The sequence below is a fragment of the Zonotrichia albicollis genome, chromosome 22 (assembly GCF_047830755.1).
Source record: "Zonotrichia albicollis isolate bZonAlb1 chromosome 22, bZonAlb1.hap1, whole genome shotgun sequence".
Lineage (NCBI taxonomy): Eukaryota > Metazoa > Chordata > Aves > Passeriformes > Passerellidae > Zonotrichia > Zonotrichia albicollis.
In genome coordinates, this window is record NC_133840.1 from 6233978 (window position 1) to 6255132 (window position 21155).

The 21155-nt window shown below is 53.7% G+C and overlaps 3 protein-coding genes across 9 annotated transcripts in view; 1 reads left to right on the top strand and 2 right to left on the bottom strand.

Moving 5' to 3' along the window:
• POR (cytochrome p450 oxidoreductase) overlaps positions 1–1017 on the top strand; it is a 30285-nt gene extending 29268 nt beyond the window's left edge. For all 5 annotated transcript variants that reach the window (XM_074557285.1, XM_074557286.1, XM_074557287.1 and 2 more), the window contains one exon: positions 41–1017. In XM_074557285.1, coding sequence (XP_074413386.1) covers positions 41–185 — 145 coding nt within the window. In that variant the 3' untranslated portion in view covers positions 186–1017. The remainder of the gene's footprint in view (positions 1–40) is intronic.
• On the bottom strand, positions 719–8972 carry TMEM120A (transmembrane protein 120A). The gene is made up of 12 exons (XM_074557292.1): positions 8803–8972; positions 6845–6963; positions 6284–6400; positions 5862–5921; positions 5151–5246; positions 4852–4941; positions 4472–4537; positions 4301–4362; positions 4029–4121; positions 3365–3429; positions 2522–2590; positions 719–2442 (listed from the first exon to the last, which is right to left on the bottom strand). The coding sequence occupies exons 1-12, from the start codon at positions 8875–8877 to the stop codon at positions 2329–2331; spliced, it is 1026 nt and encodes a 341-aa protein (XP_074413393.1). The 5' UTR covers positions 8878–8972; the 3' UTR covers positions 719–2328.
• A 743-nt stretch (positions 8973–9715) lies between these two features.
• Positions 9716–21133, bottom strand: STYXL1 (serine/threonine/tyrosine interacting like 1). Of its 3 annotated transcripts, none has more exons than XM_074557265.1 (9): positions 20918–21133; positions 19397–19458; positions 18808–18967; positions 18298–18354; positions 17286–17431; positions 15831–15976; positions 14729–14823; positions 12947–13002; positions 9716–10500 (listed from the first exon to the last, which is right to left on the bottom strand). In XM_074557265.1, exons 1-9 carry the CDS (start codon positions 21018–21020, stop codon positions 10369–10371), a joined length of 957 nt encoding a protein of 318 aa, XP_074413366.1. In that variant the 5' UTR covers positions 21021–21133; the 3' UTR covers positions 9716–10368. The 3 variants fall into 3 exon arrangements, with proteins under 3 accessions (XP_074413366.1, XP_026653801.2, XP_005495085.3); XM_005495028.4 differs by lacking the exon at positions 12947–13002 and adding an exon at positions 13003–13112 and having other exon boundaries at positions 9719–10500; positions 20918–21132; XM_026798000.2 differs by lacking the exon at positions 12947–13002 and having other exon boundaries at positions 9717–10500.
• Positions 21134–21155: the final 22 nt, after the last annotated feature.

Genomic DNA, 21155 nt, shown 5'->3' on the forward strand with positions numbered 1-21155 from the left:
GTGGCTGTGCTCTGGTGTCTCACTCACCCTGTGTTTGCAGCGATGCCCGGAACATGGCCCGGGACGTGCAGAACACCTTCTACGAGATCGTCTCCGAGTTTGGCAACATGAGCCAGCCCCAGGCCGTGGACTATGTAAAGAAACTGATGACAAAGGGCCGCTACTCCCTGGATGTGTGGAGCTAAGAGCCGGGCTGGTGGGGCCAGGGAGAGAACAGGTCCCCAGGTGTGGGCCAGGGGAGCTGGCAAGTGCCTGCTCACCCACTGCTGCTGTGGGTGACGGTGTTGTCCCCTGCCCACGGCTACCCCGGTGTCACTCCCAACCCTTCCTGGGCCTCTGCATTCCCTCAGGGCAGGCTGGGCACCCAGGGGGTGCAAAGGGTTGAGAGGGGCAGGGGGGTAGCTCAGGCTGCTGCCCAGGAGCTGCGGTGTCACCAGTGTCACCAGCACCTCAGGGTGCACCAGTGTTGGCCTTAAGGCCAGGGACAGCAGGGACACGGCCACGAGGGACAGACACAGCCAGGGAGCCCTTCCCTGGACACGAGGTGCTGCCTTATCCCCGGGGCTGGAGCCCACCCTGGCCTGCAGGGACAGCAGAGGGGTGGAGGGGCTGTGCTGGGGCTGGGGTCGCAGCTCTGCCTCCCTCCTGCCACCCCTGGCATGTGGGGCTGGCAGTGGGCACAGAGCTGTCCCATGGCCCCTGCAGCGTGTCCTGCTCCATTCCTGCTGCCTGCCCTGGCTCCAGCAGCGGCGGGAAGCTCCTCCCCCTGTGGAATACCGCCGGATTGGAGGCGGGCTCTCAGCCCTTGGGGGCCCGGCCTGCTCCCCTGAGCCCAGCCCCTCCCTCACATCATGTACGGTCATTTTTTAAATACGGTTTTTATTTTGAACATCTTTGTGATTTTAGCATGGAAAAAAAAAACCAAAAACAAACAAACAAAAAACAACAGAAACCCCAGACTTCCAGGCTGTCCAATGATTGTAAATTATTTAAATACATTTACCCTTGGAATAAAAACCCTGTGTCTGGAGTTTGCTTCCTGCATCTCTCTGCTCAGCCAGAGGGAAGAAAGAGGCAGGAGGAGCAATGGATGATAACCAGGAAGAAATTTGGGGATGTGGTGGCAGCTCTGGGTTTGGTCTGAGCTGGGGGCAGCCCCTACCCTGAGTGCTGGGCTGTGGAGGGGAGGGAGAATGGCAATGGGGGCTCTGGACTGGAGTGCAGCTGTGCCCAACCTGCTCTTTGGTTCTTCCAGAGCTCCCAGTGCTGGTACAGCTGGTGCAGGGTGACTCTTCCCCACCTCCAGGGACACTGAGGTTCTGCTGGGCTCCTTGGGATGCCATGGGAAGGAGCACCCCCTGCAGCTCAGGCTGGTGGAAGGGCACAGGGAGATGACTTTTCATAAAATCATGGGCTCATTTAGGCTGGAAAACCCCTCCAAATCATTGAGTCCAACCCTTAACCCAGCACCAGCAAACCCACCACTCAACCATGTCCCCAGCTGCCACATCTACATGGCTTTGAAATCCCTGCAGGGATGGTGACTCCACAACTGCTTGGGGCAGCCTCTGTCAGGGCTGGACAACCCTTTTTTGTGAAGACATTTTCCTTAATATCTGATCTAAACCTGGTGGAAGCTGAGGCTGTTTCCTCTTGTCCTATTGTGACAACTGTCCTACTGCCCCCCACCTCCACCCTCCTTTCAGGGAGGTTGTGCCAGGACCCACATCCTGATGAACCAAAGCCACAGAGCAGAGTGTGGGAGCAGTTCCCAGACTGAGCCAGGGCAGCTCCTTCCCTTTATTGTCACATCTGCAGCCTCAGGAGCTGCCGGCCCAGGCTGCTGCTTGCATTGCCCAGCCCCAGCTCCTGCTGCTCCCACCCCATTCCCTGTGGATTGGAGGTGAGGGAGGAGCTGGGGCAGCCCTGGAACCAGAGCTGTGCACAGCCCCAGCTGCCCTGGGTGCAGGGCTGGGGGCAAAGGGGGAGCTGCAGCACCCCAGGAGCTGTGGGAGGCAGTCCCTGGGCACTGCCCTGTGCCAGTGAGGAGCAGCAGCATCCAGAGGACATCCCGGTGCCAGGGAGGGCAGTGGCTGTCCCACTCTGGATGGGGAAGGCAGCCAGGACAGGAGGTGCAGGGTGCCCCTGGCTGCAGGTGAGTGACTCCAGCAGGGATCCAGCCCCACAGGGACTGTCCAGGAGCAGGCCCCAAGCTCTGTCCCACAGCCAGGCCTCCAAGGGATGGGGTGAGACCCCAGAGTCCGGACGGAATTGAGGAGATGGGGACAGGGGATGGAGAAACAGTCCAGGCCCCCACAGGGCCCCACTTCAGTTCTCCTTCGTGTCCTGGTTCTTGTTTTGGATCTTCTGGTGGACGACACGGAGCGTGGTGAAGAAATTGCCCAGGAAGAGGATGGAGAAGGGGAGGCCGCACATGAGGACCTGTGGGAGGAGAGGATGGGATCAGGAGCAGGGACCTGCTGGGGATGCCCCTCCAGGGCCCTGCCAGGAGCCTCCTTACCTGCCACTCCTTGCACTCGGGGTGCTGCAGCATGCGGAACAGGGTGATGGCGTTGTACAGCTGCCAGAACTGAGGGGAGAGGAGAGTCAGGAGAGCTGCTGCTGCTGCTGCTGCCAGAGGCTCAGCCCAGGCCCCAGCCTGTCCAGCTGCTCCCCCTGGGTACAAACCCCACACCTGCTGCTCCCCCTGGGTACAAACCCCACACCTGCTGCTCCCTCTGGGTATGAACCCCACACCCACTGCTCCCCCTGGGTACAAACCCCACACCCACTGCTCCCCCTGGGTATAAACCCCACATCAACTGCTGCCCCTGGGTATAAACCCCACACCCACTGCTCCCCCTGGGTATAAACCCCACACAGCTGCTCCCCCTGGGTATAAACCCCACCCTGACCTCGTGTGGGCAGTGAAACCCCATCCAGGCTCATTCCCAGAGGACCCCAGCTGGGACATCCCCCCTGCTTCAGGCCAGCTGAAGCCCAAGGGCCTCAGGAAGCCTCAGAGCAGCCCTTGGCCATCAGCCTCAACAATCTGACCGAGGAAGGGCTCAATCGTTTCAGCAGCAGCTCAAAGCTGGAGCTCAGAAGGGCTTTGGAAAGGCTTTGGAAGGGTTCTCACCACAGCACCCAGCAGAACCACCCCAGCTCCTCCCCACCTCACTTCCCCAGCTGTGGTGGCTGCCACAACCACAGGGAGAGGCTCAGCATTTGTTGGGAGCATTTCCCTGCTGTGGCAGCCTGTGGGGTCTGTGCCATGTCCAGGCCACCGAGCACAGCTGGGAATGGGGCACATCCCACTCCCACCCCAGGCTCTGACATCCTGCAGGGACTGGGGCAGCCTCACCTGCCCGAAGAAGAGGAAGGGAAGCAGGAATGTGAGGCCTCTCCACATCCAGGACTGGAAGCCCTCTGCAAAGGAGGAAGGTTTCTGTGAGGAGCTGGAATGGGCTGTGGACAGGGGATGGGGCCCAGCTGCCCCAGACATGGAGGGCAGGGAGGCTCAGTGCCCACACGTGCCTGCCTGAGGAGGTGCTGCCATTCCAGCCCCACCGTGGGCACAGTGGCAGGGACCCCTAATCCAGCACAGGGCTCTGCTCCCTCTGCCCTCAGTGCCACAGGGGCTGGGGAGGTGACAGCCCACAGTGCCTGGGGTTTGGAGGGGTGTGCCAGGTCTGAAGGAGCTTCCTGGGCAAACCTGGGATGCTCAGAGCCACATCCACTGCCACCTCACATCCAGAGGGAGCCCAGGAATGCCCAGAGCCACATTTCACACCCTGAAGGAGCCAGCTGTGGCCTGGTGGTCCCAGCAGAGCAGGAGGAGGGGGACAATCATCCTGTGGAGTGGTGCTGCCCCATAGGAGATGCTGCTCTGGGAGCTTTGGTTTGACTTACAGCTTTTACTGTTCCCGCCACTGATGAGAGTGACCTCAAATCCAAGTGCCTCCATTTCCTGCAGCAGAACCCACAGCTCCCAGTGAGCTGAGCAGCACAGGGCACATCCCACTCACCCACAGTCAGGTCCATGTTGTGCCTCTCTCCCAGCGCCCGCAGCCGGTACAAGCACCCGCTCTGGTAGTAATACTGCAGGAACTGCACAAAGCCTGCAAGGACAGCAGGGCTGCTGTCAGGAGCTGCCCAGGGATCCCCTTCCAGCCTCAGCAGCACTCCACAAAGCCAAGGGAACTGCCAGGTGAGCTGAGAGCTGAGCAGCTGCTGCCAGGTCCCCATGTGTAGAGCACCTGGGTTAATTCCCTGGCCCAGCACACAGGGCAGCACTTACTCTGGTACATGGAGAAGGACAGAAACTGGTTCCTGAACATCTGGTACATGAGCCCATCTGGCCTGTGGAGAGACAGTGCTGGCTGGGGGACGTGGGGCTGCGAGGGGACAGCCAGCCCTGCCTGTCCCACAGCCCAGGAGCCCCTCCATGGGACAAGGGACAGACACTCACCACGTCAGCATGACACCTGAGAGGAAGGTGGAGATGTAGTGATGGAAAACCCACCAGCCTTTGATCCTGGAGGCAGACACAGAGAAGCACCATCACATCTGGAGCATGAACCCAGAGCCAAAGGCAGCCTGGAGAGTGCAGCAGCCCAGCCCAGCCATCCCCAGCTCCCAGGGCTGCTTGGGAAATGGCTCAGAGCAGGACCCAGGGCCTCGGGGCTGGGCAGCACCAGGGCCCTGCCAGCTCCACCTGCCCACGCAGAACGGGAGGTTCCTCCTGCCCCTCCTGCAGCTCCAGCAGGGTTTGCACACACCCTGAGTGGGAAGGAGCTGCTCCCCCGTGGCAGGGAAGGCCCAGCCCCTCCCCGGGCCCAGGGCACTCACTTGGAGCCGTTGTTGATGAGGATGCTCTCGCGGATGGTGAGGGTGCAGTAGTACCACACCAGGAGGAAGTTGAAGACGGCGTCTGTCACCCTGTGTCACACAGAGCAGGGGGTGAAGGCACATGCTGGGGGCACAGGCACGGTGACACTCATGGGACACCCACCCCAAGGGAAGGGACCTGCTCCCCACCACCCACCATGGCCACAAAGGCCACCCCACCTCCAGGTGCTTTAGCAGGACCTCCTGTTCAGCTCTGGATACAGGGAGGAGATCTCTGCCCAGCACCAAGCCAGACTCACCTGGAGTTGAGGAGGAACCGACAGGAGAAGGAGACAATGAGGAGGATGATGGTGAGGTAGAGCTTGAACTTCTCGTACTCATCTTTATATGCAAACCTGCAGGGATGCACAGGGACAGGCCTGGAGCAAGGGGGCTGCTGGAAATCTGTGTCCTCCCACCTGGCTGGGCAAAGTGATGGTTCTGGAAGAACCTTGCCTTGGGGGTATTTCTGAGAGCAGAGCACATCAGGGACACATCTGAGCTCCCCAAACCACCCCAGCCTGGGGGTGGCCCTGGTGGGGAGCTGGGCACACTGGGATGGGCACACATCTCCAAGGGGAGGACTGGGGAGCAGAGGGAGAGGCGAGTGGCTCCTGGCTGGGCGTCTCTGGCAAGGAAAGGCTCCAAGGGGCCAAAACCAACTTCTGGTGCTTCCCCAAGGGAAGAGGAGGGGACTATCCACTGTCTGCCTCTCCTGGAAGTTCCTGACACAGCGGAAACATGGACATGGCTTCGGTGGAGGAGCCCATTAACTTGTCAGAGCTAATGGTCCAGCCCACCCCAGCAGCAGGAATGTGAGGGGGAACCAAGGATTTGGCTGATTCCTGGGAAGGGAATCTACACCAGGTGAGCCAAGGCAGCCCCGTGTCTGCCTGGGAGGACCTGCTGTTCCTGGTGCCAAGGGGATGCCAAGGCACGAAAATCAGAGGAGCAGCGAGGAGGGGCCGTACTTGGCCTGTTTGCTGAGCAGGGTCACGTTCACATTGCCGAGCACCAGACTCAGGTACAACCTGGGGAGAGAGCAGAGCGTTAGCACAGGACCTGCCTGTGCAGCTGTCCCCTCCTGTGCCACCAATGAGACCAGGCATGAGCCCCAGGTGCTTCCACAAACCCTCTGGAATCCCCTCCCATGGGTGGGGAGCACACAGCCCACCTCCCACAGCCCTGGGGTGTTCACCAGGGCTTCTCCTCGGGCACAGCCACTGGGCAAGGGTGGGTGATGGCCATGAGCAGGCAGAGGAGTGAGGGCAGCCCTGCTGGTGTCCCTGGGGAGCCCAAGGGGAGCAGCACAGCTGTGACACCGCTGGTGCAGGGTGGCAGCTCTGGGGTCTGTCCCTTACAGCCACAGGGCAGAGCTGAGGCGCCTTCTCACCCGTTCTTCTTTGGCAGATAGGCCTCCATCTCAAAGAACACGTTCTGCCTCTCTTTAATCAGGTTCTGGGTCTCTTGGATGGATGCTTCCTGCTCGGGACTCGCCTGGGCTCTGCATCTGGGGAGCAAACACAGGCACTGGCACCAGCAGAGCCTCTGTGACGTGAGCAGCACGTGCTGGCACTTCACAAGTGACTGATGGGGCAAGGACACCCCAAGGACAGGAAAGGGGCATGGGAGGCAAGTCCACAACTCCATCTGCAGGGTGAGCTCCTCTGTCAGGCTCTGTCAGGCCATGGTGGTGCTCAAGGTGAGGCCAGGTGGGTCTCTCCCCCTCAGCAAGGATGGGGAGAGCTTTGTGCAGGAGGGGAGCAGTTCATGGTACCTGCAAAACCCCTGCAAGCTCTGAACTGCAACAGGGCACAGGAAAGGGGGGCTGGGGAAGAGCAGCCTGCCCACAGCCCCTGGCTGCAGAGAGGTTTGCATCTGAGGCATGAGGGGAGCTCAGCAGCCCCGTCCTTGCTGCTGTCCCCTCCTGTGCTGTCACAGAGCACTGACTCACTTTTTGAGGGACAGGGACAGCTCCTTCAGCCGCTTCTTCTGCCTGGCGATGGAGCTGGAGATCCCATCCTGCAGCTTGGTCAGCTCCTCGAGTTTCTGCTTGTACAGCTTGTGGTTGTCCTGGGAAAGAGAGACAGACCAGCACACGTTAGAGCTGCCAGCCCAGACACCCCTGTCCTTGGGCCCTCTATGAAAAATGTCCTTAATTTCACCTGTGTGGCTGCTGGGTGAGAGGAGGGGTGGCCAGGTGTGTTTGGGGACAGCCAGCCCTGCTTCCATGGGGATGCTCAGCCCCAGTCTCAAGCAGGACATGCACAGGATGTTCCCGTGCTGGGGACACCAATGACTGCACACAGCAGACAGGAAAGGCTTGGGAATAAACCCTGGGTGGGCCAGGGTACAACTTGGTGCCACAGTGGACAGGATGAGCAGCTCTTTGTGCCTCAGCTCTCCCAGCTCATGGCTTGGGGCTCCCCTGGGAAGCTGGAAGGAGCCTGTCCATGAGCTGGACAAAGGAAGGGCTCCCAGCAGGGCTGCAGCCAATGTAACCCAACCACACCTGGATAAGGCTGCCTGCATTTCTCCACTATTTTTAGTAGGGAAAGGGGAGAGCTGCTGGATCAATGCTGCTGCTGCTGCTGCTTGTCCAGGTCAGCAGGAAAACAGCCTCACCTCGGCCACAGCAGCCTGAGGGCCACCTCCACACGCTGCTCACTCCAACCCTTGGACTAGACCTTGGCACGAACAAATTCTAACCTCTGTAGCTCTTATCAACCACTCGATCACCAGATCTTAAAAGTTGTTCCCAAAGGAGAAAGGTGAAACCAAGAGCAGAGGAGAGAGCCCTTCTCCCTCTGGTGACAAGCAAGGAGGGAACGGATCCCAGATAGTCCCGGTTCCACAGCAGTGATTTATGCCCCTGATTTATCCCAGGACATTCCCTGCTTGACCATGGAGCTTTCCTGCTGCCACCTAGAGTCACCTCGCTCTGGCTCTGGGGTTAACCGTGAGCGAGTGGCTTTTGTGACCAGCCAGCCTCGGGGACAGCCCGTGTGAGGAGTGACCCGGGCAGGGAGGAGGGGTCCCAGGGGAAGGGCCGGCGCTGAGCGGCCTCTCAGGGCTCGGAGTGGGCGACGCGGGACATCCACGCAAGCCCTATGGAGCAAGAGGAGGTTTCTCAAAGCCTCCCTTGCCCCAGATCTGGGCAACAACATCCGCTTCCCCCTGCTCTGGGGGGGAAGGAGGGCGAAAGGGAACGGCAGCGGCTGCAGCCCGGTGACCTGAGCGGCAGCAGGACATGGTTGGCCAACCTTTCCCTGGGGTGACCCTGTGCGAGCTGAACCCTGCCCACTCCTTCTCCGGCAGGCAGGCAGGCAGCGCCCTGGGGATTACACAAAGCAGGTGGAAGCACCTCTGACACCGGTCACCTTCCTGGCACGGAGCGGTGACAGGGGACAGCACTGGGGACACGGCCGGAGCGTGCCGGGAGCGCTGGCTCTGCTGCCCGGTGTCCCCGCGGGGCTGGCGGGCTCCGGGCTGCCCCGAGAGCGGCGATAAGGGCTGGGACAGCATCTGCGCACCTCGTCCGGCCGTGCCACGCCGGGCACCGCCGCTCCCAGCAGCGAAACCGGGAGATCTGAGCTCTGCACGCCACGTCCGCGGCGGGCCGGGGCATCAGAGCGGGGAACCCCGCTGTTCCCGCGCCCGGTACAGCCCGGTACAGCCCGGTACAGCCCCGCACAGCCCGGCACCCCTGCCCTGCTCCCAAACACCCTGCCCCAAGGCACACGGGGGCTGGGGCACGGCGGGAAAGCACCCGAACCGCAGCGGGGAGAGCTCGGCTCCCGCCGGGGATGCTGCGGGGCACCCGCGGGGGATCCCCCAGCCCCGGTGCCGGTAACCGCGGCGTGCCGCGCTCGGCCGGAGCGCTGCCCCGGCCCGTGCCGGGCCCGGTGGTACCTGGATGCGCTGGTAGCCGTCCTGCAGCTCCTCCCACTCGCGCAGGCACTCGGCGAGCGAGGCGCCCCAGGCCATGGCGGCGATGGCGGCGGCGGCGACCGGCCCGGCCCGGCCCGCGGCGACGGGCGGCGCTGGCCACGCCCCCTTCCGGGCACGCCCCCGGGGCGGGGCTGGGGGCGGGGCCTCCGCCAGTGCGCGCTTCCCTCAGAAACCGAGCCTGGAAAATGAGAAATTCCTCTGGAAAAGCAGAAATTCCTTCTAAAGCGGAGCCTGGAAAGCCAGAAACTCTCCTGGAAAACCAGAATTTCCCCTGGAAAACCAGAAATTCCCTCTAAATCCGAGCCTGGAAAACCAGAAATTCCCCTGGAAAACCAGAAATTCCCTCTTTAAGTTGGAGCCTGGAGAACGAGAAATTCCCTCTAAAGCTGAGCCTGGAAAACCAGAAATTCCCTCTAAAGCTGAGCCTGGAGAATCAGTAATTCTCTCTAATGTGGAGCTTGGAAAACCGGAACTTCCCCTGGAAAAGCAGAAATTCCCTCTAAATCCGAGCCTGGAAAATCAGAAATTCCCCTGGAAAACGAGAAATTCCCTTTAAAGCAGAGCCTGGAAAACCAGAAATTCCCTCCAAATCCCAGCCTGGAAAGCCAGAAATTCCCTCTAAAGTGCAGCTGAGAAAAAGATAAATTCCCCCTAAAGCGGAGGCTGTAAAACCAGAATTTCCCTCTAAATCAGAGCCTGGAAAACCAGAAATTCCCTCTAAAGTGGAGCCTGGAAAACCAGAAATTCCCCTGGAAAACTAGAAATTCCCTGGAATCGCAGCCCTGGGTGCACCGGGCTCACTCCCAGCTCTCGGGGTGCACTCCTTGCCCTGGGCATCCGTGTCAGAATGAGAAACCCAAACCCACCCCTAGTCCCAAACACAGAGTGCTGCAAAGGCAGGGAGGGTTTTCCGTCGTGTTTTATTTTGTGATTCAAAGAACAGAATTCAGAGTGCTCTGAGAGAAAGGGCAGACTGATTTAGGTACTGGTTGAGGTTTCATGTGACAGCACTGAGGGTTTAAAACAACCACCTCTGCCCAGGGGGTTGGTTGTAGGATTAGAAGGCAGCAAATAGGAAGGGTGGATTGTCAACAACCCGATCAGCGAGGCTGAAGTGGCTGAGAAGGCACTCACAGGGCATGGAGAAATTCTGAAATCTGGTTGTCACCTCTCCAGGTTGGAAGTGGGCACTGTCAGACTCTAAATTTCCTATTCCAGACCATGGCTAACAAACCCTTACAGTGATAACCCTACTGACTGCCCCACAGCTGTGGTTATAATCCCCTGTGCTCACAAAAAATTCTAGCTGTGTCTAATGGGCCACATCCTGCAGGACTTGCATTCCCCAAACTTCCACCTCCTCCAGCACAGCTGAGTTCCCCAGGAAGCTCCAGATCTTGACCCAAAATGAACATGGAGCTAGAGGAAAGCTTTTCCATCACATTTGGGTCTTTTTTCACACAGCTTTCAAGTAACTTTCTCCCCGGAAAGGGGGAGGGAAGTGGCTTTGCCCACGGGTGTTCTCTGTCAGTAATTTGGTTCAGACACATCTGTGACTGGGTACCCATAGATTTGGGTCTCCCAGGCTGAGAGCTGCTCCACAAAGCCCCGGTTTGGTCTCATGTTCATTTTGCATTTCAGAAGGTATTTCCAAGCTCTCTGCAAACAGAAGGAAAGTAAAGAAGTGTTAGGAGTTGAACAGAAAGTGGCTCTTGGGCATTTTCACAAAGCAGCTACACTTCAGTCAACACAGCTTTGTATTTGCTGCCTGTGCTGGACAGCAAGAACCTGCAGAGAGGAGTTTGGTCCCAAAGTGGGGAGAGGCTGGATCCAGATGTGACCCTGGGAGAAACCTTTGGTGCCACAGTGGGGACAGGCTGGATCCAGATGTGACCCTGGGAGAAACCTTTGGTGCCACAGTGGGGACAGGCTGGATCCAGATGTGACCTTGAGAGAAACCTTTGGTGCCACAGTGGGGACAGGCTGGATCCAGATGTGACCCTGGGAGAAACCTTTGGTGCCACAGTGGGGACAGGCTGGATCCAGATGTGACCCTGAGGGAAACCTTTGGTGCCACAGTGGGGACAGGCTGGATCCAGATGTGGCCCTGGGAGAAACGTGTCCCTTTCCATGCTCTGCTCTCCTGGATGTGAGGACAGCTCAGGCTGTTTTCACTACTGAGTGTTATTCTACTCTGCTGAAGTGATGCAATCCCGGATTTTTCACCCTAAAATGCTGCTCCTTCCACAGATGATGAGCAAAGCAGTGAAGTATCAGCCATAAAGGTTATAAAGCAATGAATATCATATTTTTGAATTGATGTGACCTGATGTAGCAGAGCATTTATGACCTCTCAGTTATCCCACTGTATTAATTACAGTCATCTTAATTATTTGTTAGCTCCAAGTAATCACCCAGAAACTCTGACACACACAGGGCAGATCCCCCAGCATTACTGCAGCTCCATCCCTGGGTTTTCCTGTCAGTGCTCATCTTCCTGCTTGTAGAAGAGTTTGACCCCTGCACTTGGAGGGTTGCTTAAGGGAAATGAGAGCAAAGGTCAGCAGATAGTGCTCCATTGGTTTGTTTTTCTAATCTTGCTGATTCTGCAGGCTCTGAGGTTGATATTTCAATATTTACTCCTCTGGGTTCACAGTGTGGGTGTCTCTGGTTCCCCTGGACTCAATGGATTTACCCACTAATAGAATCAGGGGCTGCACATCCCAACTCTGCCTTGCTTTTGCCATTTTGGAAGCTTTCAAAGATCTTTGCCTGGACTGGCTGGAGGATCACACAGAAATCTGTTGCACTGCTTTTGTCTGCAAGAAACAAACTTGGCTGCCAGGGTATTCCCTCAGGAAAGATTTGCCCAGCCAACAGTAGGCAAGCATTGCCCTGTCAATATTCTTTTTTCTTTCTTTTTTTTTTTTTTTGGCATTTAGTAAAATGCTGAGGCCAACCTGTTGATGCCAACTGAGGGGAATGGCAAGGCTCAGGCTGTGACTTTTGCACTGCCATTGGAAGCACATTCTGTGATTCGGTAAGTGAGTGGCTGTTATCAGGCTGCAGGAGCAATCACATCCCTGATAGTGCAGGGGCTGAACCCTGTCTGAGCCCTGCTGGCACCCTCAGCCTCTAATTACCCACTGGCACACTGCCATGGAAAGAGCTTTCCTCTTACATTGGACATGTTTGCACAAAATCAATCCCCTTATCAGATACAGACCAAGCCTCAGTGAAGTTTGGATCAATCCCTTCAAGCTCCTGAACTTTCCAGACAAGGGTGAGGTTTTTAAGGAGAGGCTGGTCAGCTGCCATGGGAACTCTGCTCCCTGTCAGGAGGCACCAGGAGATGCTGCAAAGGGATGGCACCAGGGGAGAGGCCACCAGGCCATCCCCAGCCACCCTTCACTGATTTCTTTCCTTATTCAGAGCTATGGAACAGCCTGTTCTGGCCATCTGACCTGCACATCCCCTCTGGGCAGGTGTTATCCCACTGCAGATTTCTATACAGGGATGTCTGTGGGAGGGGATTGCTTCTGGAAGAATAAAAAAGGGATTTTGGAAGGGCTGGATGGTGAATGAGAGCCCTGCAAACATTGGGTTCTGAACTTCTCTAACACCATGGAATTAAGAGAGAGGATTAACCGCAGTAGCTTCCACTCTTTCCCTCAAATCCAGGAGATAAATACCATGTTCTGCATCCACAGCTTTGCTTTAGTTAAGTAGGGAAAATAAAAAATATCACAAGTTCTAGAGTGAGGACTCACAGATCCAAAATCACACCTAATCCACTTCCTTAATGGTCTAAAGATGCAATCTCAAATCATACAATCAGTCCCATCATCAGGTGGATATTGTGCATGAAATCACAGAGAATATTATTACTGCACTGATGGGGTTTCAGGAGGAGAAGGGCAGTGCAGAGGCAGTGCTGTGGCACTGTGACAGACACATCCCTGCAGGGAGAAGCAGCAGGAGTGCATCAGATAGACCATGTTTTGTTTGTTCTTTTTTTTTTCCCAAGCATTTTAAAACTCATTTCTCTAGTGAGACACTGAGATGTGTGCAGAGGCAGTGGTGTGGCACTGTGACAGGGACATACCTGCAGGGAGGAGGGCAGTGCAGAGGCAGTGCTGTGGCACTGTGACAGGGACATACCTGCAGGGAGAAGCGGCACGAGTGCATCAGATAGGCCATGGTGGCCGTGCTGCTCCGGCTGATCCCCAGGCTGGAGAACACCAGCACTGCTCCCTCATCCAGCTGAGCATCTGAGCCAAGAAATGCCAGTCACAAATTACTGAGCTGCGAAATGGAGCCCCCTGTGGCACTAATTTGGTGACAGCTGACAGGGGGGCTGCAGCCTGAGAGACAGGAGCCCTCAGGAGCCCTGACAGCAGCAGATGGGCACTGCCAGCTCCCATTTCTGTAAGAATTTCCGTTTCCTAAAAATCCACAGTTAAAACGTGGCCTTGAAGAGCAGCACCAATGACAATGACCAGTCAATGCCTCATTACACATCAGTGTCACCCTCACATCAGGGATCTGAGGAGAAGTCATCTTTCATGACCTACCAGCTGTGGTCAGCATCACAGACTCTCCCCAGACAGGTCTGAAGGTACTGAAATTTTATTTTGCCTGGAAGGTTGCATATTTAATTAATAACTTTTTAATTCTTTCCCTCCCTCTCTAGACAGAATGATGTTTTTAAAATATTAGCAGCTGAACTCCAGAATTCACAGAGCAAAACCTTTTCTTTTAGTGCTGTCAAGATGTTTTGTTATTTTTTTTCCCCCCAAGCACTAAACCAGCATTTTTAAACTAATTTCTATTGTGAGATACTACTTCTGTCTGGGTAGAACTGGCCTCAGTCCAACATACACCTGGCATGAGGACATGCACACTCCTCTTGGAGTATGTGGAGAGCTTTAGTCTCGTGTTCTGGTTTGAGTAATCTGCTCTCCACTGCCAAACAAACAATTCCACTATCAGGTAAACAGAGCAACACTTCCACAAGTGCAGCTAATAGGCTCTTGTAGTCTGCTTTGGAAACAGCCACAAACCACGTGTAATGTCAGAAGGAAACTTCTGAAACACTACTGGGGAAAAGCATGAGGCACAATGAGAGGCAAGTCAGTGAATGTCAACATTCAGGTGCACCAAATAATGAAATTCAGTTCAGGACTACAAAATTGTATCCTCAAATGTCGTTTCTTTGTGTTAACATGTCTGATATTTTGTACTTGGCTTAAGCTGTGTGGGGACAGGGTGGTCTTTTGCTTCTGGCTCTGTCCAGCACAGCTCAGCAGGGCCTTGGTCTGTGGCAGGTGTTATTTGATAAGCACAATAAAAGATAAAAACGTGGTTGGACAGCATCAGGATGGAGCTGCAGGAGCCTGAGCTGCAGAGTGTTTTTTCTTGTCCTATCTGATGTAATCACCTGAAGGCAGGTTCATGCTGTCCAACCTGAAAGTCCTCCTGGGCCCTACAGTGGGTCTGCAGTGAAATCACAAAGATTATCAATGCCTCGTGCTGAGCTCTCTAATGTGTCACACTCTGCTCCAAACAAAGCTCTGGTGGCTGCAGATTTGGGCTGCTGAGAGTCACAGGAGTAAGAGGGAATCCTGTGCAGTCCTGGTAGATTCCCTGCTGCAAAGATCTGGGTGGAAAGCTGCCTGTTATCAGTGAGGTATCCCTTAGGGTGAGCAGGGACATCAGGGTCAGATGCTCTGTAAAATCTCCTCTCTGCCCATCAGGCTGGTTAGGGAGGCAGCTCTGGCATCCACCAGGTGTGGGTGTGCTCACCCTCCTGCCTGGCCTTCCTGTCACTCCCAGCTAATATCCCACACTGAGCAAGGGCTCAGGAATTCCATCAGGATCCACTCACCTATGAAATGAGAAATGGTGGGGAAGGAAGAAAAAAGATCTGCTTCCAGTGAATCAGGAACAGGTACATGGAGGGATTTACCTTCTTCTGCAAACCTGGAAAAAGAGCACAGACCACATGGAGCAGAGGAGCAGCCTTGACAAGATGTGCTTGTTGGAGGCAAGGTGATCGTTTTGTTTGCTGTCACATTTGTGAGTTTTTAATCATCATCATCATTAACATGATAAGGGATTTATTGTGGTGAGGCACAGAGATGTTTGTAACACAGAACCAGTTTAATCACTGATTTTCCATTTCAATGGTATCAGAATTGATGCCTTAATTTACAGATAGATAACCTACAGAGAGATAAGTGAAAGCAGATGATCTGAAAGCAGATGTGCTTTCACAGAGTGTGGGGTGGCTGTTTTGTGGGGCTCCCCAGTTCCCTTCATTTGGTTTTCTATGGCAGCACCTCCTCCTTCCACATACTCAGAGGAGCAAAAATTGGTGAGGAATTTCCCAAAGGTGGAAGCACATCATGCAGAGAGCATGGGAATATTACCCACAGTGCAGAGACATTCCCCTGGAGCCAAAGGCATGAGAAATGTCTGGTGCACATGTCCTGGGGTGGATAACTGGATTTATTACCTTGTTTGGGTCAGACCTTGAGAAATGCCACTGGGTTTTTCACTGTGTGAAATTGCATTTATAGCAAGTCTGTCTGCTCATGGACAGAGCAGGCAAGGAAGACCAAAAAGGTGACATATTACTGATTTAGCTTTTACACAGGTATGTTGTAAGATTTTGCTCTGAAAAATGTTTAGAGATACAGGTTTTTCCTGAAGAGTGGTGATGTGTGATAGACTTGAAATACCAAGGGCTTCCCAGTCCTCCTCTTACCCAATTCACCCGTGGCATGGTCAAGGGCTGCAGGACTGTGTTGCTGTTGTGCTAGCTCTAGAGCAGAAATTAGAAAACTGAGCATGAAATGACACTGGAATCTGCAGAGGTTTCCTTGGGAGGCCACAGGCACTGACTCCTCTGCCAATAAACTCTGTGTCACCTCTATTTTTCACATCACAGACACTGGTGAGGGTGAGCCTTGAACTGTTTAACTTACAGAGTCACAGGCTGTTCTGAGACGTTGACCAGTGCTTTGATCTTCAGATCTTTCTGGATTTGTTTGTCACTGGCCTGCTTGAGATTGCCCATATATAGCTTTGCAGGCAGTATTTCTACAGGGTATGGCTGGAAGGTGTCTAGCTCCTGCCAGAAAGAAACCACAGGCTCAGGTTAGAGAGTGTCTTTGCTGGATAAGTTCTTAAACAGAAGTCATGGGAAGAGTTGAACAGGCACTTAGTCAGCAGCCCATGACATATTTTAGTGTAATGATTCATTCAATCACCTGGATTTGCTCTATTTTGAAGTCTTTGCTAGTTTTACTGAGAATAATTAACAGCCTCACTGTTGTTGTGGCATTACTTGAAGCAAATCCCAAGCAAACAGGAGGTGGAATACATTCTTCCCATTGTCTGGAGGGGCTGCAGCAGGACAGATTCCTTTGATGCTCTCCCTGGTTACTGTTTACAAGGCTAAATGAAATAATTTGCCACCTGCAGAGCTGCAGGTGCCCTGGAGTGGCACAGCACAAACCCACAGCTGCATCCTCCTGGAAAGGAGGAAAACACCCAGACAGCCAGCAGTGCCTCACATCCCTGAGGGGATGAGCCTTGGATGCTGCTCACAGGAGGAGCCTGACAATTTAAACCTTCAATTCCCAATTTAAGGAGGTGCCTGTGTCCAGCTGAGTGTGAGCAGGAAGCTCAGCAGTGAATTGCCCTTCACAGGGCAGCGCAAAGTGAATTATTTTGAATTATTTTCTCTCCTGTGCTGTGGCATCCCCAGGTTAGCACCGTGTCATGGGCTGTTCCCTGGGAACCAGGAGGGAACAAAGGGAACAAAATAGACCTTGGAATAAATGCTCCATTGTTCAGCACCTTCTTAACCTGCCCTGCCTCTCCTAAATGTGCAATAAAGGGTAATTGTTTCTCATAAGCTAAATAGATTGATGTTTATAGGTGAAACCAAGCAATCAGGACTCAGTGTTTGAGTGAATGGCTGTTTTCTTCCTGGGCCTATTGAAACAAGGCATTTGTGACCCTTCCTGATGAAAAGACATGGATCCCAGGGCTTGGTAGGAATTGTACTTCTGTTTGAAAACATTTGCTGAGTACTATGCCAGATAACCACGTGTGAGAGAGCAGCCTGCTCCCTGCCATCCCTTGCTACTGTTTGTTCAGTTATCTGTGCTCTCCATGGGCCAGTTTTGGGCTTATCAGGGGAACACTCCCAGCTTGTTTCCATGAACTTCCTTTCAGGCAGTAGAAGAGGAAGAAGTGTGGCTGTAAAAGAATCAGTGGTGAGGCTCAGAGCAAGCACAGTAACTCAAATTACATTCAGTTTCTTTGTCTGAAATAACTGTGATACCAGGTTTGCAGCACCATCTAACCTGAATTCACCAGCCATCACCAGCTGAATATTGATGTAATCTACTTGGAAATTATTCTCATCTCACCTGGGGCATCCACAGAGTCTTGTGGCTCTTGAGGAAATGGTAACAAGCTGAAAAGCGCCTGTAGCCTCCCTTCAGGAGCAGCACGGGGTGCCGGGTGAAATGCTCCAAGTTCCTGGCGTGGAAGATGGCACCTCTTTCCTCAGGACCTAAAGGGACCAAAGAGCTGCTGGCCTGGGCAGGTTCAGGGTCTCCATCTGCCTCCCTGGGTCCACAGCAAATCCCTTTTCATTCCATCTGGAGAAAACTTTGTCAAAAGCTCGATTTATTCTTTATTGTTGCTGCAGGTCAGTTACAGGGGGTGCTGCTTTCCCCCTCTCATCCTGATAATTTATTCCTCTCCTGGTTTCTTTTCTAGGACCAAATTTCTTTTCTTCTCCCCGTTTTTCTTTAGGAAATGCTTGTAATAAGTTCCCATAAAAGGAACGTTTTATTAATTTAAATTTAATAATCTTAGTTTTACAGAGGCCCTTTTCTTTAGTCTGCTTTAGGCAAACAGAGGAAAAAAACAAAGTGTCTTAATTAAATTCTTCACAAATATTTTAAACACCCCTCTCAGTGAGGTAGATTATGGGAGATGGCTGCTCCTCCTCCTCCCAAGGAATCCACCCTGCTTCCATCTAGCTGTGTCTGCTTTAGAAATGGATCAGCACAATAGAAATTCTGATTCTTCACACCTCCCCTCTACTGCCTTACCACTGAGCATTCAGGAACCTGCTTGCTTTATTCATTTCCCTTACACCTCCACTGTTTTTTTTCTTTAAAAAGTGATGCAAATCTTTGCTAAAACTCTGTAGCTTTTGTAAAGCTCAAACAAACAGAAGTGGTTCTGCTCACAGAAGGATGTGTGAAAGCCAAACACTTCCATGGTTCATGGAAAACTGAACAATGCCATGGAAAAGTTTTCAGCACTTCACATTTCTTGGTGAACCCCATGAAATTACCATCCCCATTAAAGGTAAATATTTTAAAATATCATGAAGTGAAAGCCTTTTGTGACCCTCAGAGTACTCACTGTGGGAACACACGGAATCTGAGCTGCTGATTTCAGTCTCTGAAGAAGTGCTGCTCCCTGAAAGGCAATTGTTGGACAAGCCAAATCTCAGGGAAATGTGACAAAATAAAGAACCCATTCCTCACATGCAACAAGGAGCTTCAGAGGATCATCCACAGATGGGAAACCAGGGCTGCCAGGATGCTCTGAAATAAAACCTGGATTTTGGAACCCTGAGAACATACACAACACACTGAAAAAACAGAGGCACAGTTTTTCATGTAAAACTGGGGACATTTACATCTCTTCCAACAAGCTCATAACTACTTTAGGCAAACAGGGAAATAAAGGAAATGTCTTAATTAAATTCTTCACAAATGTTTTAAACACCCCCCTCAGTAAAGCAGATTATGTGAGATGGCTGCTCCTCCTCCTCCCAAGGAATCCACCTCATAGCATTATTATTCCTCATAACATTAAATGAGGAATGGGAAGGATCTCAAGGACTATACTGACACAGGTCACACGTACCTGTTTCTTCCTCCTCCTCCTCCTCCTCCTCCTCCTTCTCCTCCTCCTCCTCCAGATGGTCAGTGTCAGTCAAAAATCCAGTGTCATGGTCATACACCACACAGAATCTGACATAGCCCAGCTCCTCGGGATTGGGGATCACATACTGCCCTGCAGGACTCTGCCAGAATCACAGAGCAGTTCCATCACTCTCCTCTGCTGCCATCAACACTCCTGACACCCTGCAAGCTGCAACCCTGGCTTGGGTTTGTTGTGTTTGCACGTGTGGGTGGACAATGACAGCCCCGGTGAGGAGCCAGGGATGATGAAACCCCACTGATTGCTCCACCAGCAGCAGCGGTGCAGATGCCAGCGCTGGTCTTGTGGGGCAAGGCTGAGCTCTGTGAGCTCTTGAGCAATGTTCTCCCTGATTTTCAGCTGCCGTGTGCCAATCCTTGGGGCTGCTGGAGCCACCTCTGCTTTGTGACAGAATGCATCCCCCCAGTGGCAGCCGCGGGGCACGGCCGGGCAGGGCTGGGACATTTCCCCTGGGTTTCAAAGCAGTTCTGGCTTCCTGCTAATTGCTAAATCCAAAGAGCAATCCCCTCACCAGTACAATCCTTTGGGCTGTAACAATGTGGCTGTCATCGAATTCATACTGAGAACGGGCATCTGAAAAAAAAATAAAACCAACCAAGATAGAGCAATTGGATTTTAAAGGTGGAATCCTGCTTGTATTTTGTCAGTGGGAACTCAGGCAGCACTCCAGAGAAAGAGGTTTGGAAATGTGGCACTCGGGGATATGGTTTAGGGGTGGCTGTAGTGTTGTAGGGTCACCTGTTGGGTGAACTTGAAGGTGTTTTCCAACCTTGATGATTCTGTGGTTTGTGTTTTTTAGAATCTGAGGGTTTCTAGTGTGGATATAACAAACCCCAGGTTGATGTGAGTCTGTGTATAACACCAGCAGTGCTAGTGCTGCCCCAAGTGTGCTCCTGCAGCATTGCCAGCTCAGTCCTGTGCCTGCCCTGACCTGCCCAGCAGCTCTGTGTCACAGACATCTTTTATGGAAAATCGTTTCTTTAGGATTTTTCCTCCTGAGAAGCTGAGAGGCCTCAGGAACAAAATGTAAACATTGATTATCTGCTGCTGTGGAATGCAACAGGTGCATCTGTGATTGGTCTCATGTGGTTGTTTCTAATTAATGGCCAATCACAGTCAGCTGGCTCAGACAGAGAGCCTAAGCCACAAACCTTTGTTATCATTGTTTGCTATTCTATTCTTAGCTAGCCTTCTGATGAAACCCTTTCTTCTATTCTTTTAGTATAATTTCAATGTAATATATATAATAAAATAATAAATCAAGCCTTCTGAAGCATGGAGTCAGATCCTCATCTCTTCCCTCATCCAAGAGCCCCTGTGAACACGGTCACAGCTCTGCCTGTGCTGCTCCAGAGCTGGAGAGAGGGGCACTGCAAAGACCCCAGCCCCACTCCCAAACTGGATAACTCCCTCACCAAAATATTTAGTGACATTGCAATGTCAGGCACCCCTCTGGGGGTATTGGCACTGTGCAGAATGGATGTGGTTATCGGGAATCTTTGTGTAATGGCTGAGAAACCCAGTGCAGTTCTAAAACCTCTGGGAGCAGCAGGGGAGAGTGTGTGTGCATAAGACTGATGAGAGCAGGGAGAGCTGAGCACGAGGAAAGCCAAACAGCACCAGCTGCTTTCACAGCACCTGAAACGGGATGGGAGGGAAGTGCCAGGCCCCAAACATGGTGAGAAGTGATGTGTGTGATTTTCCTTACAAACCCTGATGGCTCAGGATATCTGCCTGGGCTGAGCACAGTGCCTGGCTGCTGACAGGGACAGGGGCAGGAACTGGGGCAGGCAGGGATAGGGACAGGCAGAGACAGGGACAGAAGAAGCAGGCGGGGAAGGAGCAGACAGGGCAGAGACAGGTAGGGACAGGGAGGGGCATGCACAGGTGGGAGGAGGGACTGGGACAGGCAGAGGAAGGGGCAGCAGCAGCAGCAGGGACAGACAGGGGAAGCAGCAAGCAGAGGGAGGGACAGGGACAGGCAGGGACAGGGACAGGGATAGGGAGGTACAGGCCTGTGCCGCGGCCTCACCCAGCAGGCACAGGTAGTTGGGCTCGGCCAGCCGCGATCTCCACCGGTACTGGTTGATGATGTTGTAGAGGTGTCGGGGCTCGCAGAACATCACCCCCGCCATGCCCCATCGGCCCGGCTGTCGCCGCCTATCGCGACACCGCGCTGCCCCGCCCCGCCCGGCCGCACGCAGCGACGCCCGCCGGTCTCCAAGGTTACCTCAGGCGGGATCTCGCGAGACTTCTCCCCCTTCCTTTCC

Coding starts and splice junctions, on each gene's coding strand:
- STYXL1 (XM_005495028.4), bottom strand. CDS start 21,020: ATGGCGGGGGTGATGTTCTGCGAGCCCCGACACCTCTACAACATCATC. Junction 19,459..20,917: donor CAACTACCTGTGCCTGCTGG/GTGAGGCCGCGG, acceptor TTTTTTTTTCAG/ATGCCCGTTCTCAGTATGAA. Junction 15,977..17,285: donor AGACTCTGTGGATGCCCCAG/GTGAGATGAGAA, acceptor TCTTTCTGGCAG/GAGCTAGACACCTTCCAGCC.
- TMEM120A (XM_074557292.1), bottom strand. CDS start 8,877: ATGGCCTGGGGCGCCTCGCTCGCCGAGTGCCTGCGCGAGTGGGAGGAG. Junction 6,964..8,802: donor ACGGCTACCAGCGCATCCAG/GTACCACCGGGC, acceptor TCTCTTTCCCAG/GACAACCACAAGCTGTACAA. Junction 4,363..4,471: donor TCAGGTGTCATGCTGACGTG/GTGAGTGTCTGT, acceptor GTCTCTCCACAG/GCCAGATGGGCTCATGTACC.